At 43.7% G+C, this 20,550-nt stretch overlaps 1 protein-coding gene and 1 long non-coding RNA gene across 3 annotated transcripts in view; one reads left to right on the plus strand and one right to left on the minus strand.

The window, feature by feature from the left end:
- LOC120432244 (paired box protein Pax-1) overlaps positions 1–20,550 on the plus strand; it is a 43,863-nt gene that overhangs the window by 10,216 nt on the left and 13,097 nt on the right. The window contains exon 2 of one of the 2 annotated variants that reach the window (XM_039597417.2): positions 7,468–7,521. The exons of the other annotated variant lie outside the window; for it this stretch is intronic. Within the exon in view, the coding sequence (XP_039453351.1) occupies positions 7,468–7,521 (54 nt within the window). The remainder of the gene's footprint in view (positions 1–7,467; positions 7,522–20,550) is intronic. 2 annotated transcript variants of the gene reach the window in all.
- On the minus strand, positions 5,868–7,407 carry LOC128093150 (uncharacterized). The gene is made up of 2 exons (XR_008212269.1): positions 6,152–7,407; positions 5,868–6,097 (listed from the first exon to the last, which is right to left on the minus strand). It is a non-coding gene; the product is annotated as an uncharacterized LOC128093150 (long non-coding RNA).

Below are 20,550 nucleotides of genomic sequence, written 5' to 3' on the forward strand. Positions count from 1 at the left end.
GGCTAGATTATCTCGTCCGGCTTTCATCGCGTAACAATCGAAAACTCGAATCGAACCCGACAAAAGGTCAGTCCCCGAAATCGTCATCATCGATATCCATCTCCGGTCACGGGCATTGTTCCGTTGGTCACCACTGCCGCTGTCAACAATTGTTGTTGTTGTCATCTTCATCGAAGTAGGCGCACTTGAACTTTTGTCCGGTGCGAGGGGACGGACACTATGTTGCGACGTCAAATGACAGATGACAGAAGGACATTAGGGACGAGCGAGGTATTGAATGACAAATAAATTGTCGATACAGTTTAAGATGTGCCGCCGCCGGCAGGCGAAGCCGGGGACGTGGAGGTATCTTCTGAAACTTAAAATTCCGAGGGATAACGGTATGAAATGTGATACGATTCAACTGTCGTTGTTGATTAAATAGAATTCTAGGGTTTTCTAGGGGGTTGGCTTTTGGGAAGTGTATTTCCAGTAGCTTCGGATCATAACCGCAAAGGGAATCCAGCGGAGGTGACCCCTATCAATTGCAAGTTGAGAGTCATGTGATCAAAGCAGGTTGTGCCGATTTTGAAATGGATTTTTTTTTGTAGTTTGTATGGTACAACTGACAGCATTTAAAATATCCCAAGTTTTTGAAAAAATATTATCTGCCCTAGAAAAGATTGTGAAGATCAAGAAAAAAAATGTTTTTGATTTATCAAATTCTTAAAGAGAGTCACCCACTTGATTGAGCAAATTTTTTAAGAACCCAAAAAAGGTAAACAATCACTAAATTTATTGCTGGCATTTTCACTGATTTACAGCTTAACAAAAACAAATTTTATTAGTAAATTATACTTTTTAAGTCAAAAGATTATTTTATACTGTTGTGGCTATTCTCTTGTCTATAAATTGATAGAAAATCTGTCAAATGAACATAATAAAAATGTTTACAAAAGCTTTCTTTAATTTGAAAAAGAAATTCTCAAGTGTAAATAAATTAAGATTTTTGAAATGGATGTTCTCATTTTAAAGAAGAATTTTAATTCTTCAAAAAGTATTACAGTGGACTCTCTGGCTGTCGATCTTCTCGATATCAATATTGATCCAGCTGTCAATAAATTTTTCAGTTCCTTCAAATAGATTGCTTTGATTTTTCGTTCTATAATTTGATAACTCTCGCTCTCGACGGTCCCTTCAATAACGACAACGAGAGAGTCCACTGTATTTAAATTGAAGCTTCGGAATAAACCTTTTTTTAAATTTTGTTCTAACCTATTCTTACCATAAAATTAACTTTTTACTGACAGTCAAGAATAGCTAAAAATAAAAATAAAATAAAAGTTTCATATTGTTTTCTATTTGCTGGAGTGGCTATACCCTTGCACGGATGATTTTTCTGACAAAAAATGCCTCAATTCTAACCTTTCGGTAGTCGTGTTTTTCGGCCTTCGTCTTTTTAACAAATTGTTGCAGTGTCTATCCCCTTGCTTGCAAATTTTTGGAGGATCTGTCAAATACACACGCTAATTAATGTTTATATAGATTTGCTTTAATTTCCGGACAAATAATACTCAATTATAGATAATCTTAATTTATTATTTTTAATTGGACATTTTTATTCACTGACATTAAAATCTAATGCTGGCATGTTTAGGGACCATCCACAAACCATGTGGACACTTTTTTTGAAATCTCAAACCCCCCCCCCTCGTGGAGAAAAAAATTTGTTTGTATGGAGCGTGGACAATCGCTACCCGCCCCCCCCACAAAGTGCCCACGTGGTTTATGGATGGCTTACTGATTAACAGCTTGAAAAAATATAAATTTTATTAGTAAATTATACTTTTTTTGTCAAAAGTTTCTTAAAGTGGATTTTAAATTTCTTCTGCCCCCATTATTTTTCAACTGTAAATTGATAGAAAATTCGTCAAATTTACAGGATAAAAATATTAAAAAAGCTTTCTTTGATTATAGAAAACTCATTCTCAAGTGTAAATAAATAAAGATTTTTGAAATGAATGTTCTCATTTAAAAGAAGAATTTTAATTCTTCAAAAGTGTTATTTACATAAAAGCTTCAGATAAAATCTTTTTCTAAATTATTTTCTAACCTATTTTACCATAAAATTAGCTTTGCACTGACATGTCAGTCAAGAAAAGTAAAAAAAATAAAAATAAAATAAATGTTTCATACTGTATTCAATTTGCTGGAGTGGCTATCCCCTTGCACGGATAGCCGCGTTTTTCAGCCTTCATCTTTTTATCAAATTGCTGGAATGTCTATCCCCTTGCTTGCAAATTTTTAGAGGATCTGTCAAATACATACGCTAATTAATGCTTACATAACTTTACTTTAATTTTCGGATAAATGATACTCAATTATGAATATTTTTTTAATTTAACATTTTTATTCACTGACAATTTTTTTTGTTAAGGCTGGAGTGTTTTGTTGAGTGTATTTGTTTTTGTATTTAAATTGCGTCGCAATAATTCAAAATTACTATTTTTGAGTTAAACTCACTTCTTTTCGTAGAAAAATAAACTGTCAAATGTCATACATTTTTCTCCCTTTTACACCGAAATCCCCTGAAAAGCCAGACAATTTATGACCACCACTTACTAGCATCGATTCAATTAAGTTGCACCCCAATCCGACAACCTTCCGACAATCGATTACGACTCCTGTAACTTCGCATTGCGAAAAAGGATGTCAAAAATTAAAATGCAACCAATTTATGTCCTTTTATCCAGCCCGACGACGACTTTTGCTGCCTGCAACGGACATTATCGTTCACACCGAATCATCGTCCACGCGACCGCCGTCGGTTCGAATCCCAGGGATTACCCCCGGGCCCGAGAAGGGGTCGAAATAACATTAGTTTTTATTTCAATTTCGTTTCCTCCCACAAAAAGAAGAAATAGCAGGCCGTTCGTCTTGTAGGCCGTGCGCCCAGGCAGAAAGAAAGGAAGGGGTTAAAAGTCCCGTTTATGGCAGGCCAATTTGTTATCGCTGGGAACAGGACGCAGTAGGCTTTTCTGTCATTTCGAAGCGAAGTTAGGTGTCGTAATCGCCTACTTTGTCTGCTTTGCGAAAGAAGTGGTCCCCGGGGTCCGATAAGCGCCGCTGTGAAATATCTAAAAGGTTATTTAGCGCAAATAATTTACTAGCGTGCAGAGATTTTTACCGAAGACACTCACTTGATTCTTGCACCGTTCAAGCAATCGATCAACTTGACTTGGCAATCCAACACCTGTCACGGCTCGCTCTGCTCGGAAAATATGAATGAAAACTGCCGCGCTTTAATTGCAGTTCCGCGCACCGTGTAAACATCGCTTATGGCCTCTCTCAAGTGGCCATTTCCTCATTGCCACTGTGTTGCCAAGTCGTCGTCGTCGGAGAAGGGGTTCTCTCAGTTTTCACGCTGTGTTTAAGTGATATTTTTGAAATTGTAATCGCCCTCTTGCGCGCTGCGCTACCTCTGGCGGTGGTTGAAACATGTGAGCAACGAGTCAGTTGGTCATTGAATCAAGTAGGCGCTGCGTGTTATGATCTTTCGAGTTATGAGTTTGGCCTGCTTTGTTCGGTGGAAAAGCGGCATGTTCCGGGAAGGAAAACGCTTGTTTACAATTGTTGTTAAATGGATGGTGGCTCGAGTTACTCGGGTATCCGATACTTTGAGAGCGATGGCAACACTGATTTGTACCAATGCTGTCAAAGGTTGCTGCGAATGATACGCAAGAGTGGCTAGCCCCTCGGTGAATCTTTTAACTACTCCTTCTCAACTGTGGCTTCTTCGTATTCAGCAACTTTTGGCTAATAAACGTAATAAGTGACTAACCCCTTGCCACTTCTGTCACTAACAAACAAAAAACAGAACAGAGTGACCGACCCCTCGGAAACTGATCCAAACGTCAAAAGGGGTCCATCGAAGGGTATGAAAATCCTTGCACAAAAGGAAAACAATGCAAAACCACCGCAAAATAAACAACTGTCAAACTATCCGTACAACCGCTGGCGCACCCGAAGAGCACAGTCAGTCAATCAATCGACACGTAAAACCTGCGCCTCCTTGGATGGGCATGCCGAATCGGGCAACCCCTCGGCCTTTGCGGAGCGCACAAAAGGGCATTGTTCCCAACTTTCTCGCTCGAAATGTTGCAACCACCATCTGTCATCCCAACAATTCGCAATTTGATGCAAAATTTGGCCCGGGCTAGGAATAATGGGATGAAGCGACCCCGCTCGGGTCCTAGCCCGACTGTAATTAGTGCCCCCTTCCGGATGGCTTCGACCGTTCCATTTCGTACGGTTCCGTGGAATGTCACGCCAGCTTGACGTCAGTGTCTTTAATTAGCGCCCCCTGGCTGCTGACGCACAAAGTGTCCCCAAAAGTCACCGTCGCCATGGCAGGTGTCAAAAACGGTGCGTGTGGTCCCAGCTTTTGACAGAAGTTGCCGCCACCGCGCCCGGCTTTTGAGATCACAAAAAGCGCCGGACGATCCATCATAGTAGGCAATGGGTGCCCCTTAAGGTCCAGCGCACGCGTGCACCGAAAAATACAGGCGCAGGTTGGGCGCAGGCGGTGAAGTATAAAATGTTAATTTTAATTATGACAACCACTAAACGCGCTGCGCCTTTGGAGATGGTGCGTTAAGGTGAACAATTGAGTGCTCTCTCTTTCTAATGTCTAATTAGCTTAACTTACTGGATGGAAGGCATTTCACAAAAACGCTCTAAATAGACAAATTTGTTGATTTTTTCCCTTGATTTCTTCTGTACACAATTAGTTTCGAATAACGGTCCGGATGCGACAATATTTTTAGACAAGTTAATGACGGAGAATAACAAAAACAAACACTGGTCGACCCCTCGGCATCCCAGAAATATATATCGTTTTTCTTATTAGTTGATTAAGGACCCTCTCGCTAGTGTTCCACTTCACCAACTGTAGAATATTATTAGCTAAATAAACCCCGGTGATTGCCGTACTTGTTCGAGTGTAAATATTTGTTGACATGTTTCCCCCAATCCCGAAATATGAGCCCGTGGAAGCTGGTAGCTTCCCCTTAACGATCGTAATTGCGAGCGCAATAAAATCCATGTCTTTTCATAACTTTTGTTTGCCTGAACGTCCGATCGAACGTTGACATTTGGGATTTGTTACGTCACACGTCAGGCAACCATGCTAATTTAGGGCGAAACCCAATATTTTGTGATCGCAGTAGCTCTGGCGGAAAATCTTGCTGAAATCGATACACGACGAAAAAAAAAGCGAAATCCCATTTTTCACACTTTCTTACACACCTCAGCAACGTGGTATTCTAATCGCAGCAAGCCTAATCGCAAAAATCGTCCCCACCCCTGCCGAAGCTCAAATGTCATCAACTTTAACCACATTAAGGGCCATGTGGTGGTGCCCCCCCTCACCGATTATGACGAAAGCCAGACGCGCGCACCGATCCGTAATCAATTCGGCAGGTTCAGCCCGGCGGAATAAGACCCCCGGGTTAGGTTAGGTTCCCGTAATCAAATTATTCTAATGTGATTTGACTTAATCATGTAACGAATCGACGTTTTTGTTTTCATTTTTTTCCCCCTGCGATTGTTGTTTATCTGTCAGGGTTCCTCGCCTGCGGCGTTTGACGTTTGCAAGACGTCTTGGAGGTGCCAAATTTGCGTGGAACAAATCAACCTTTCTTGGGCATGCTCTGCGGCGCAGCAGATTTTTGTGCAGGGGTGGGACACGCGCACTTGGTAATAATGGAAAATCATACGAGGGTGAAATATTCCGGGGCTCTTTGTCTGGCGCAGATATACAACTCAATTCAAGCCAAATGTAATTTATCCGGCCTAATTCAACAATGCAACCCCTTGGCTTCGAGCACTCACGGGGACACAACTTTTATGGCCATTCGTTTATTTAATTACAAGCAATATAAAAATATACAAAAGCGAGTCGAACATTTTCCGTGCAATAAAAATGCACGGCGACGAACCCCTTTTCTCCAGCGTCGACTTTTGATTTCTTGTACCGGGGACGACACCCCTGCGCCCTGTCAGCTGGCGGCATAAAATAGTGCCCGTAGTAGGCGCTGCTATTGTTCCGTTTGTGATCCTGGGGGAAGTCGATTTAAAGTCGGTCTATTATCATCGGCGAAGATTTATTTACTTTCCTCTCGCTGGAAGCACGATGACATTTCGAAATGTCACATCGCTGGCTGGAACGAATTGTCAAGTGTTGTTTTGCTTTTTTTATGTGAGATTAAACATTAAAACAATTCTAGAGGGGGAGATGTTAGATAGCAACCCTAGCTTCGTTAAAATCTGCCATCAAACGTCAAAACTGTAACTTGCTGCTTATGACAGTTGGCCACCTTATCTTGCAGACCTTGACGTGCCAAAGCTCACCAAGCTAGAGGTGAGGTAATGTTGTATCGCTGCGCGGTCACCTTTCGTTTTCTCCAAATCGATTTGGACGGAACTGTTTGTTTTGTTTTCCTCTCCACCCCGAGTGAGGCCGCCAGCCGGTTCCAATTTCCAGCGCGCTCACTTGTTCCCGGCCGAACCTCCCTGCTCCCAGCGCGTGTTTGCCAACTAATAATACTTGAGCCTTGAAGAGTTCAGTTTTGTTTGACTTGACCTCTCGTCTCATCGGCAGCAGCATCGTCGGCTAGACCGGACAACAACAACTCTGCCTCCACGATACGCCACCCGGGGCTTCGAGGTGTCCGTGCCGGACTTCAAAGGTCGCGACTGCCCTGACCGACCTGCCCCGAGCATAAATTCATTAACCGATCGGTAAACAGCCCGGTCCAGACATTTATAGCGCGAGCGAGCGAGCTTCTTCGGTAGCTTATTTGCCCAGCCACTTACCGCGTCCGCCGCGGCAGGAACCCGTTTCTCAAAAGGGCCTAACCGGCGATCGCAGTAGGCTTGTGCGAACACAAACAACAACTGCCGCCTGGCAGATCACTGCCGGCAGCTGCGGCAGGAAGTCCCGCGCGCCTACTGCGATCCTACGTCGATCGCAGATGATTTCCCAACTGCTGTCGCATTGTTTACCAATTGGAGACTAATCTCCTAATCCGGCGTCGTCGTCGTCGTCTTCGACGACATGATGATTATTGGCAATTTGTTTGTTGGTGGCTTCTGTTTTTTGTTGTTGTCCCTTCGCTTAGGGCCCTTGCCAGCTTCCGGTTGTTTGCCGAAGCGCAGTCCTCTCCAAACGAGACGACGACCGGATTGAGATGTCTGCAGTAGCAGTTTTTGTGTCAACAACTGGCAGCTATTAGTTTTGCGGGGTCTTGTTTTGTTAGTTTTGTCGTGCCATTCGGTAGGTTGGTGGAAAACAAATGATTTTAGCTCCTAAGACAACTGTCAAAACCCATACAAATTATTCATAACCTAAGGACGTAGCTCTACGTCAACATTGTAATCTTTTGTCAAAATTGCGAGTATATTTAGGCCTTTCTTTTTCCTCAATAGTGTACCTTGAGAGCAGCGCGATCAGCACGTATCATCAAAATGACAGCAATTCAGGTAAACAAACTTTAAATCCCTAAAATTGACAATTAATACGGCCTCCCCCTTGCCAAATTGACAGTTCGTTGTCGGTTGTGTTTACATGTGTTACGCCCTTTTCAAAACAATTCCCACAGTGTCACTTTCCGAACCTGAATGGAACTTCAAATTGCAAATTGATGTTTTCCTTTGTCATTATTGTCCTTGGCAACAAATTTTGTGTTTTTACCTGAAAATTTAAGGCAAAAGTACACAGGAAATCTACCCTCTCAGCTGGCCATGCCTAATCCGATTAATTTGGCCCGAAAAGATGCTTTCTCAGTTGGGCCGCGCGGCGCGGCCTACTTTTTTGACAGATGAGCGCGCGCATGGCGCGTAAAATTTGCAACATTCGGGGCCTCATTAAAAGCGCGCTTGGCCACCAGTACCGGCGATAACAACTCAAAGAGAGAGAGTCATTAATTAATCTCATTAAAAGTTGGCGAAAAATGGCACTGCAGAGATAATAAATTGGCCGCATCATCGTCGTCGTCGCGTTCGCTTAAGGACGTTCAAATTATATGGCTGATTGGCTGAAAGTCGTTATGAATGACCTAGGCCGGGTCTTCCGAGCCGAGAAATGACTCCGCAATAGCAACAACAACAATACAAAACGGCTTGATAACGGCGGCGTCGACGACGACGGTCCCCACAACGATTACTCGGCCTAAATCCCAAATTTCGGCCCAAAATCTAGGCAATTGAATTAGATCGACCAGTAGTCGTTAGGGGCCGAAGACCATTAACTATCTCTCCCCTGTCGAAGTCATTTAGTGTGTAGTACACAGTGAAAAATAATAAAATTTTTGGGTGATTTTTACTTTATGTTTCATAAGGGTTTTATAAAGGTTGCAAAATACTTAACATGTTTTTGCAACCTTATTTTTATAAAATTTAAAATAATTTGATTTGATATTTTTTCACTGTGCACTCGATTTGAGAGAACATTAATTTTTATCGTCCCGTTTGGTACTTGAAAACTACACACATTACACGAGTGATGATGACACAGGGGTGGGTAAATGACACAGTCCAACAAGTGAGCAAAAGGCCGACCCTTTTCTGGCGCGTTGTTTTGTCCTGTCGCAGTCGGGCCGGGTATTGCTATAAAGTTGGGGGTGACAATTGAGTGGTCAAAGTTTTGTAAATTAGTTCGCGACGAACAGCAGTTTGTGTGGAGTTTTAAGGATTTTTGGCAAAAATAACATAGAAATGGTTAAAAACACAAGTTCAGAGAAATTCTACACAGCTTTTGAAGAAACAAGTTGGAAAAAATATTTAAAAAGTTATTATTCCACTGGAACTTTGTTTGTTTACTTGTCAAATTTCGTCAAACTGTCAGTATTTTGACAGTTTCCGTGTTAGTCAAAAAAGTTTGTTAAGGTTGAGTTCACCGTACTGTTATAGGAAAAAACAACCACGAAAAATGTAAAAACAATGTTTTGATGAATGCAAAAAAAAGTTTCCTGTAGTGCAATACCTCCTTAAGAAAATCTTATGTTTTAAAGAAATGTCTGTTTGCCTTGAATGTTAAAAAAACCATATTTTTTGTTTTTTTTAAAGTTCTGAACTACTTGAAAATTGCATAAGTTGAGGCAGAATATTCAGAATTGTTAAGGAGCTTATTAAAGAAACAATTAATGGAGAATCGACCAAATCGACATTGTCGAGCCACCCTGATGTGAATTTAAAATATTTTAAAATTTAATTTATTCCTATTAGGTTTGCTTTGGCTAAATTTAAATTGTTTTTATCAAGAAATGAGTTTAAAAAAAAAACTGTTAGATAATAGTTGATATTTGTTTTCATACCAACCCTGTGTTTGACAGATCCTGCTTCAAAACACAACTTACACGGTTATCTTAAATAACAAAACCAAGAGATACTTTGATTTTTGTTTTTGTATAACTATTCGCATTTTGTTTTGAAAATTACGCAAGGCATCGCATCCTGAAGTTCTACTCCAACCTTGATCAAACACAATTTCCAAATTTATGCACCCCTTCCACATTTCACAAACAAAATCGATTAAGAATAACAAATTCACTCTCAAGAAGCCATTTATTGCTAATAGAAAAACATGTTTCCATTTTTTTTCCAAATGTTATTCCCGAAACAGCAAATGCGATTAAGCACTCGAGATATCTCTCGTCGGCACAGGCAAAACTCACATTTTTATTTGAAAATAATAATCTTTGATGAGAGGGAGATAGTAATCTCCTACCCACGGAGGAAAAACCCCTTTCAACCCACCCCGGGAAAAAATCTCCGGGTAAAACCACTCGAGTCAAGTGTCGATTTCGCACAGGGGGTGCCCAAACCCGGGGGTGTAAATTATTATTTTCTCTGTAATAATCTCTCAAGTGCTTCGACAGGACAAAATTCACCTCTTTTTCCTCCTTTGAGAGGAGGACTCGCCGAGGACTAACTCAATTTTGACAGTTCGAAATTCTTCACGGTTGTTTTTCCACGCGCAAGAGCACGGGTCGAAAGGACGAACTCGATGTGAATTTTCACACTTGAACCCTTGAATTTGAGCAAAGTAGGCTGACGCGCGCGAGTCGAATCGAATTCGATGCGAGCTTTGTCATTTTTTAGAAAAAAAAGGGAAATGCGTCACGGTTGATACTTTTGGTTTTTGATTAACTGCGGGCGAGAGTTATCCAGTTGTTCTTTGGAAGGAAATAAAAAGTCATCATCGAGTGTGAAGAATTGAACACTTGTCCGCGTGCGGATCAGTGTGAGGGGTGCTTAAAACTGTCAGATTCGACAGTTTGGTTAACGTCAGTGCTGCACGCTTAGAACTATTAGCTAAATTGTGGGTTTAGTTGATGATATTTTTGCTTGGCAAATATTCGGCACAGACTCCGCCAAAAAACCTTCAGGAATTCAATCTCACGAACCATTAGCATGCTGCGATCTGTAACCCAAATTCGCGTCGATCGTGCGGGACGAGACACAATGCGCGGCACGTCAACAACGCAGTCGGCGGCGCTGATGATCACGTTGACAGTTTGGTGACACTGTTTTGGCAACTGTCGCGCCCCGCGCGCACTGTTGCCAACGTTACGGGCCTGCGCTGAACTGTAGAAGACACGAAACACGTGTGCTCTCTCGCGAGCTCGCGAATACATGTTTAATTAAAAGTTAATTATAATGCAAAACTGCAAAAATCTTATTTCATGCCAAATTTGCTTTCAATTTGCTTCGTTACATTGCTAGCTCGGGCTTACCGGCCTACTATCGCTCCGTCGTCGTCGTCGAGCAAAATTCTTGGCCTACTGCATGCGTGTTGACAAAATTAAATGATTCCGTTGAGAAATGGCCCCGCACGACCCAGTGAAAGGAACTTTTTGTGTCGCGTGTTCCGCACACTCACACAAGTTCCAGAGCTCGCGCACTGGTCTAACTAGCCCTCTCGGAGAACCGCGGCCACGGTTCCGCGTCCAGCGACGGACCCAATTAGTGGCCCGATCATAATGATCCAAGAATTTTAATGAAGCGTACCGCGAACCTGCGCGACATTTGACAGCCGCTGGCAGCACTGCCACATCACGTGCCCAACGTGCGTGGCTGTCAGTTGGTCCAAGGTTTCGTTGTTTGACAATTAACACCGCGCAAAATGCTGCTGCTGGGTACAAAAGGTTTTTTACTTTTGGTTTTCCGGCTGGAAAGCCAACAAACCAACAAAAGAGGTGAGAATGGGCTCTGAAATGCCGCAACGTGCTGGCAGCACTGCACAGCAGCATGCCATGATCAAAGACGGCGGCGAAGGGGCACTCACTAATTGTACGCTAATGGGCAGCGGATTGTGCGAGCTGTCAAAAATTCCAGGCAGGCCCTGTGCAACGGGAAAATTTGAGCATAGACGGCCATTCTAGATGCAGCAAAATCACTCAAATTTGACAGATTTCTCATTGTATAATTTCTCAGTAGGTTCGGTTTAGACGAAAACTGAATTATGTCAGATTTCACGGTGACAGAAGTTATGCCGCACACGTCACAGTGACGTTTGACCTGTCAACACCAACGCACTGTTGACAGATCGCAATCGGGCCGGAATCATTACCCGACAATTGCGTCGGATCGATATCAGTCCGACAGCGGTTGTCGTCCTATCAACTCGACTCAATCGCAGCAGACAATGCCGCGGCTGACAGCGATCCGCTCTTCAAAAACGAGCCACTCAAGGGAGGTTAAATCGATTGTCGGGTGCCATAAACCAGATTTTTCGCAGCATCATAAGCTGAACTGAAGAAGTAGAGGCCGGTCACGTGCCGCGTGCTGGATAAAAAGTTGGATCTGGCAAGCGTTGTCTGCGAAGAGATTCATGAAATTGTCACATGCCAAATTACGTTCGAATAATCGTCGGAACGCAGCATGTCGTGCGCGTTATGATCCGTTATTAGTCGGCGAGGGGTAGGACACTCTCCGCTCGTACAAGGGGTAACTCCGATATAATTAATGGTGTAAGTGGCGAACATGGACCGGGCATTGTGCTCTTAAAAACCGCAGTTCGAGGCCACGTGCCGGCGATATTTTTATTAGATCTTCTTTCGGGAAGAGTACTTTTATTCACTATTAATGATTCCATTTAGAGTACTTTGTACGACGACGACAGTGACAGTGTTCAGCGATATGGATCTGCTTTATGTCTTCATCAGTGGATGGCTTTTCCCACCACCGGGAAGTCCTTCCGGGATGTCTGGTTGTCAGTTGCGGAAGTGTGTCTGTCTGCGCCGAGAGTGGCAGTTGTTCGCGGAGTGTGCCGACCCAAGCTCATGCAGTGTAATCCTTGCTTATGAAGTGGTTTTCCTTGTAATGATTATTACATCGATGGCACCTCTGTTTTTTCATCAAAGTTAGCAGCCCATGCAGCAAGAAAGTTGCTCAAACTCAACAAACAAGTTTGTTTACATCAGCGTGTAGCGCGCTGTCATCCTACACAGTTTGGCGAGAACACTCAAAATCGCAACAATTCGAACCCGCGTTTAAGAACATCGCAGAACAATTTCAAAAATCCAATCAAACCCGGAAACCTCTTCCAGCGCACGTGCCTCAGGAATTCAATTCCGAAATTCCTCGAACCCGCGCTGCACTTGCCCAACGCGGAGGTCAATCCGGCGCGTGAACCGTGCGGAATGTGACACTTGCCGCGTCACCGTGACCACCCTCGGCAAACCCACCAGCAGATACATAGGAAGTAACAATTTTCGGGGTTCCGTTCCGGGAAGTTTGGCGTGTTGCGTAACGCATCGCGCACCCGCTTTCCCCATGGCTTGCTTCGATTTGACTTGAATTTTCCCCGAAATTGGGATTTAATTTCTGAGCGCACCTTTCAGCTTTCTTTTTTGTTGTTGTTTTCTTCCGGTTCGTGCTGGGAAGCCAGCGTCCAGCTGTCTAGCTCGGCCGAAGGAATGGTCAAATTTGGCCTAATCCATGTTATTATGGGCATTATGATAAGTTGGTCATATGGTCAGAGGACAGGGGAGGGTGGCACCTCGCGTGGGTATTAACTTTCATTACCGTGTGTTAATGACGGGGCTTTCCGAATCGATCCGGCCTAGATGTGCCGGGGAACGGTTCTTGGAAGTGAGCCGTTAAAGGTGGATAAAGAAAATTGATTTTTCTTCTTTTTTTAAAGTTTCCTCCAAGTGTAATTCAGGTAGCACCCGCAGACGACCAGTCGGATCTGTCAATAGAATTTCTAGCGAAGGACAGACGAGGAGAACTTCAAATGTCCGAACGAATGATTCAAGTCGCGCAAGACAAAAGGTGGCCCATTTCGGTAGCGTTGCCGACGCAATGTTTGCACACTTGGTCGGTAATGTACCGAGAAAAAACACACTCACTCGCTCCGAGAGCAAACAAAATCATGATTTTAGTTGGAAACCGTCTCGAGAAATATCAATCCTCCTAGCAGACTCAAAAAAAATATTTTGAAAATATCATCCAACTGGCAACACTGCACGAAACGTCAAATGTTGGAAAAATGATTTCTGGAAATTTCTTAACCCCAAAATAATGACAGCAAAAAGTGTCGCCCCCCTTGTCCTACCCCACCGAAAAAAAAACAATGCAAAACGCAAACACCACAAAACGTGATTGTATTTCTGTTCATCCACTTTGTTTGAACAAGTTTTGGGGAAAAAATAGCACAACACAGCAAGCGTCCGCCAGATCATCGGGCGGGTGACTCAAAGCTCAAGATCGGTTACCATGGGGTCGCGCCACCAACGACGCCAAAGTAGGCGCGGCTTTGACGCGATGACAGCTTGAGCCAAGAGGCGCCCTCAAGGGGGCATCTCGAGGGCTTGTTTTGACGCTGGGAAAAGTTGTGATCGCGGCGGATCAAGTGGTTTAAGGGTTTTGGGCGTCAATGTTCGTGCCGCTGTAAATAGTTTTTGTTGGGTTGCGTCAGTTCCTTTAATCGTGTACGATTTTGACGCATTGCACGGCGAAAACAAATTGCGTAAAAATCTGCGGTGACGTTGGGTGTCAAAAGTTTGTGCCGCTGTAATCGTGCAAGATTTTGACACATTACACGGCGAGAACAAATTGCGTAAAATTGCTCAAACCGACAAATTCCACCGGAAAAAAAGAGCACGATAATCACAATTCCCCGACGGGATTCGAACACTAAAGTTGCCACAAACCAATTCAATTCCCAGCAGAGAGGCGCGATAAGGTAAAGCAGATTATTTCTAATGTTTTTCTGTGTCCAAAAGCATTCCACATCGGTGTCCATATGCTCACTTTTCTGGCGTCGACGACCCTTTCTTGCTGCAGCAAGTGCCACTGCCGTTGCCTGGAAGGTAGGCAACAAGTGAAACACCCCAGCATCGCGCTGGCTAGGGAGATGTAATCTTGTGGAATGGGTTTTTGATGGTCTGCGAGAGGAACCCTTCCAGCAAACGACAAATTGCTCTGGCGAGATTAATCAGGCTCCTGCTCGGTCCCGAAATGAGGTTATGGAAATTCGATTGAGGTTGAAGATTTTCGGTCCGGATAACGAGGTTGGGTTTTTTGTTGGGCTCCCCCTCTCGGTACGCTGACAAATCATAATTTTATCGACGACCCCCTCTCGACTACACGCACTCAAGTAGGCCGTTGTTTTCCCGGTCACAAACACCAACGTAGTAGGCGTCCACGGTGTGTTTACCTTCGCGAATGCGCAGGATCCGGAACGGGTTCACAGCCTCCTGTGAAAGCGGGAAATAATCGAATCTGAGAAAACCTGTGCCGATTGACGTCATTTTGATTGTCATTTGATCGGCGACGCATCGTGTCCAATAAAAAAAAGTGTCTCGTCACGCAGTGTCGGGACTCGAACTCGTTATTCCCGACTTGTCAATTGTGGCGCCGCTAATCGCGTTGCCAAAGTACGAGGTGCTAAAAGCTTTTTTGGGCGGCTCTTTTTTTGTCTCGGTTAGAAGTCCATGGCAAAAAGCTCCACTTTCGTGCTCGATTTGAGTCGAATGTCACGCCTTTACAGCTCGGCGTTTAAATGTGTGCTAATTTGCGAATCAAAACAAATGGGATTAGCACGAGCGCACGGCAAAAGCGCGTGCAATGGCGACCTTTGGTCGGCGACTAACTGTCAAAAACTACACGCTCATTTCAACGCACTTGGTTTTGAGTTTAGTTGACATTTGCTGCATGGTCAAATTTGGTTTTAGTTACACGCTCATTTCAAATTACTCAGTTTTCGCCGAATTGAACTTTTTTAGATATTAAAAAATGGGACATCTGTCAGATAGCAGTGAATTTCACTCAGATCACTTTGAATTCTGAGTTGAATAGGTTTCGACGAAAACTATGTGATTTTGAATGTGCGTGTATGAAAGATTTTTTCAACCCTACAAAAATGACGTCATCGCTTCCCACCCTCTGGTCCTCTCCAAAAGTCACGATGATTAATTAAGATCCCAGCAATCACCCCCGACAACGCAAGGCCTACTACTCCAATCGAGCGGCAATTATGGCTTTAAATAAAATCGATTACACACTTGACGCTCTCAGAGCCTACTCCGTCAAGAGTCCTCCTCGTGGAACTCCCCCTCAACGACCTCGACACAAAAAAAAAGGTTATTGAAATCTCCGTCGAAAATCCTTGACGTTGGGTCGATTTTCCGTGCGTGCGCGCGTGGCAAGAAGTGATTCGTTCCCGGGGCTCTCTCCTGACAGCGCCGCTCGAAATTATTCACGCGGGCTTCCGGAGTGACGAATCGACGACTAGGGGGAGCTCGAATTTTGACATTTGCACCGATTCGATTCGGTTATCAGCGGGCGTACGCCCTTCGCGCTGCATCCCGACTCGATTTCCATGTGTTTGTGCGATGATAACGCCGCCGACGACTTTGTGAGTAATGAGCCGGCATTATCGATCATTTGAAAGTCATTGCGCCATGAGTTTATGCAAAATCATTGGCAACTTTGTCGGACAGATTTGCGGTGATCAATCAAAGGGTGCGAGCGATTCCATGGCCACATTGTTTTTGCGAGTAGGCCCTTTGCGAAAAACAACTTTGACTGTCAATTTTACACGGTTATGAGAGAATACTCGAAACGTTTTGAAGCTCGAGCTAATTTGTTCATTTTCTCTTTTCTTTTCAGGTTTGTACTCAACGTCTTTTTTGACAAAAACAAAATAAAAGGTTCGTTTGGGTTTGTTGACGCGTGATGGATGAGTAAGGTCGGCGCAGGTTGACAAACAGCTGCACTTTTGCACCCGCCAAGTTAAAACATTTCACTTGACACAGCGCTGGCCCAGTAAGTAAAAGCAAGCAACTCAGCAGAAAAAAAGAACAGTAAACAGGCAATCACATTAAGCAGGCAATATAAATTGAATGGTTCATGAGCGATACATTCACAACAAAAAATATGTGAAAACAAATAATTATATGGAATAATGATAATCGATGAGGCTCAACTTGTTGAGTCGCTTCGAAGAAGAAGCCGTCGTCCGTCAGACAATCTTGCGACGACTGAACCCGGGGTCGCGCAAATGGAAAGAATCTCTTCGTTTTTTTCTTTCTCATTTTTAATTACAATCTTCTTGCAGCAGTGTTTGTTCATCGCACTCTGTGCGCAGAGACGAGACAATCTGTTCTGTGTAATCAAGCCTGAAAGACGGCGGGTCTTGTTCATCCCGGGTGCAGTTCCTTAACCAGAATGGCCGAGAATGCGATGAGATTACGCTTCATTACCGCACAGATTCGGGTCATTGTTGTTGTTTGCGCGAAGGTAATGCAATTTTGCAAGGATTGACTGAGATCTAGAATGTGGGAAATTGGGAGCATCTGATCGTCAAGCGTGAACCCAATTTAGAGTTGGGTTACGTTTTGGACAATTTAGCAGAAATGTGATTCTCGAAAATTAGGTTAAAAACAAGATAAACGTGTATTTATGACAGTGAGAGTTGATCAACGCAAAGGGTCTACTCACCTCGCCTTATCGTGCACGGCCTGACAGCAAAAGCTGATTTTCGCAAAGGGGCTACCAACAGCTGTCTAATTGTGAACGATTTTCCAAAGTGTGACTTTTTCAACTAACCAAATCCACATTATTCACGCCCAATCGCAAACGCAACACCGCTCCGCTATCAGCGAATTACGAGCGGAGAAGACAGCTCATTTGTTTTGTTTTTGCGCTCGGAAGAAGCGCGCTTCCTTTTCACGTTTGTTGTCAAAAGTCTCGACTTGTGAAAGTGAAAGAACTGTTGCGCTTAATCAGTTGATTTTTATTCGAAAGACACAAACACACACACACACACAGAGACATATTTTATAGCTCGAGTTTGTATAAACAGCGTGCTTGGGGCCTGATTTGTGTATAATAATCACTGTTGACCCTTGAAGCCATTATCGGACGCGCGGCGGGACATTGAAACTGTCCGACTGGAAGCGCGCGCAGCGCGGATTGGATTCCGGATGGGACGATGAGTCGGTGCACTCGGCGAGTTTACCCTGGATTGAGTCAGTGGCTGACTTTTGAGTTCATTTCTTGAAGTTTTTGCTGGCTTTGGAATGGTCGGATAGGACCTTTGCATTTTGTTTGCACGTCAAAACGTTGAATCACTCAGATTTCTTCGAAATCTTAAGAATCTTAATGCAGATTTTCATACATTCAAATTCAGTAAAAGCTAAAACGAATTTTAATGGCATCATGATCGTGCACACAAAGATTTTTGTGTAAAATTCAGATCATCTGATACCTCGGATGGGCCCTTTGCAACTACTTAAACGTCAAAACGTTCGGCGTGCCGCTGTGAACAAATAAGTTAAACGTGCTCCACGCACATACAAAATCACTCAAATGTAGTCGAAATCTAAGGAATGAGTAAAAGTTACTCAATGTTGCTTGGATCAAATTATGGGTAGCGAAAAATGACGAAAATCTTGTTTTAGGTCGTTGACGTGTAAAAAGTGAGTTATTTTGTTGGTATCAGGGCTAAGTTGTTCTAATTTTGACGGTTTTTTGTCAAGCTGGAGTCCCTCAGAGTTGAAGTCGATGAAATCGTTAGGTTTCAGATGTCAGAGTTGGAGTTGGCGAATTTTCAGGAACTTTTCATGCGAGTTTTTTCTAGTTGCATTCAAAAACCTTCAAAAAATCATGTAATCCATCAACAACAAGCGATGTCAGCGTCTTTCTGCTTGACAGACACGCGATGACAGCACGATTGCACATTTGCACCAGCTTAGTTCCGGTTGGTCAGCGCTTACATCCGGCCCAGCATTCCGTGTACCGACAAATTGCGCTTTAATCCGTCCAATTCCGTTCCATTATCCAACTTCGGTGGTGGCGACGGCGGCGGGGTTCCCATCATCGATTAAATCGAGCCCAAACAAAAAATGGCCTCCTCCTGCTGTCAACTGCAGGGCCGCGTGGAGGAATAAAAAGCCGTTTCCATCCACCGTGGTGTGTAATTCCACTATTTAACCGTGCCGCTCATGCATGTCCGGGCTAATAAGCTCGTTTCAGGACACGAATGTTGTGCCCTGCAGGAGGAGCGTCGTGTTTTTATCGCGCGCAGTAGGCCTATGTGTCACTTTTTTTATTATTATTCTCAGGGAAACACTGCGCGCACTGTTTTGGGTGCATCACGGAAAAGCCTGCTGCGATGGGTCTCGGTTTAATTCAAGGGAACAATTTGATTACATTTACGCACACAGCCTACTACGGTGCGGCTTTACCGTGTGAGTGTGTATTTTTACGATCCTTTTTTGTGCCGTCCAACACTGAAACAAAACAAGGATTAAAATAAACCGATTCGATAAATGTTGTGTGCGCTGAATTTATTCCACCACGAGAAGGGGGAACCCAACACGAAACTGTCAGTTTTTGGCGTGGTGTGCGTGTGACGTAAACAGGCCAAACATTGGGAAGGGAAATAAAACAATATGCGTGTAAATAACTGCCGGGGAAAAAAAGAAATACACATAAAACGACTGCCGAGAGGGGTTCGAGGGGATAAAATTGCCAGATGATAATAACGACGAGGAGGCAAAATGGCGTACGCCGAGGGGTTTCTTGCTTTCTTTTTTCTTGAGGATTCGTTAGGAAAGAGGAGCTTGGAGGCGGACGCAGGCGCGATATCTCAGGGTCGGGAAACCTTTCTTTTGGGGAGTTTGGGCTGGGGGAGTTGGTGAAACAAGGAAAGATTTTCACTTTGCTTAAGATGAGGGAAAAACATTGGCGAAAATCGATTTTCTACGCTGTCAACGAAACGGGTAGCATTTTCTTGTTGAGCAAGAGCAAGCAAGAGTTGAGTTTTGAGTACTTCGAAAGTTGTGTTACTACAAAAAGAAGCATAAATTAAATTGAAATTGTTTACAGCGGTACACAAAAATACTAAACTATTTATACTAATTTTGACAGTTCAGTCAAATGACGTCAAATGCATTTTCTCTCAAAAAATTTCCTTTCCCAGCATCATCCAAACAAAATTCCACCATAATAACCAATCATACCTTGTAGACAACTTAACTACAACCGAAGCTTAACCTCAAAATCCTAGGATCACTTTTCAACGACTCAGAAAAAAACATCGAAAAAACACATGTTCCCTTAATGAGACTACACGCTGAAACAAAACCAGACCCATAACATATGATCTTTGACAGAAACAACCCGCCGCCGCCGTCGCCGCCATCAAAAGTCAAACCGCGGCAAAGAATCAAATGACAAACTGCGCGACAGGTTAATTTTTATGCGTTTCTCCATCACACCGTCAAGCAAAAGGCAAACAAGGTTTCTTTTGGGGAGGGAAGAAGCAATGTGGAATATTTATTAGCCGGTCATTTGTTATGTCAAGATTTGTCTCGTGGCTCGCGTACCTTTCATTTTTTTTTGGTTGATGATGGCTTACAAGACAGTTTATTAATTGATTCGCCCCTCGCGAGCACGAGCTCGCACGCAGATGAATGAATTCTTCCGATGAGTGGCAATCAATCAATGGCTTGTCGGTGGCGATTTTCGGAGTTTGATTATGTCAATATTGGAGCTTTGAGTCGCGTTTGATTGAGCAAATTCCCCGCTGCTCCCATGCAGCAAAAGTGGCTTGAACTCAGCTTTGATTAGACTTCTGCGAGCGTGCAAGTTTGACAACCAGACGCGCCGCGTCGAAGTAGGCCCTACACACGGGACGTTTGTTCGGGCGGGAGACAATCTCTGTCAGGAAACCGCTCACAGCCTACTCGGCGAAATCTGTCACTGTCAAAGCCGTGTCGCGAAGAACCTAAAATTCCGCCGAAATCACATCCCGGCTTGGATGTCGGCCATATTTTTCTCACACATATGTTTCGCGACTGCTTGCTTTTTTTTGCTGCCTTCATTTAATTAATTCAATTTGTAAATCACGTTCTTCAATTTGTACGAAGATGTGGAGTAGCCGCGCAAATGGCAGCCGCGACATAAATTTATGGCCATTTTCCAGACTTTTTGCTCTATTCTGCCCGGCCGATCCCGACATTTAGCTTGCTCTCCCCAGCAGTGAGGAGGTTAGGT

This window comes from Culex pipiens, chromosome 1 (genome assembly GCF_016801865.2).
Source record: "Culex pipiens pallens isolate TS chromosome 1, TS_CPP_V2, whole genome shotgun sequence".
NCBI classification, from domain to species: Eukaryota; Metazoa; Arthropoda; class Insecta; order Diptera; family Culicidae; genus Culex; species Culex pipiens.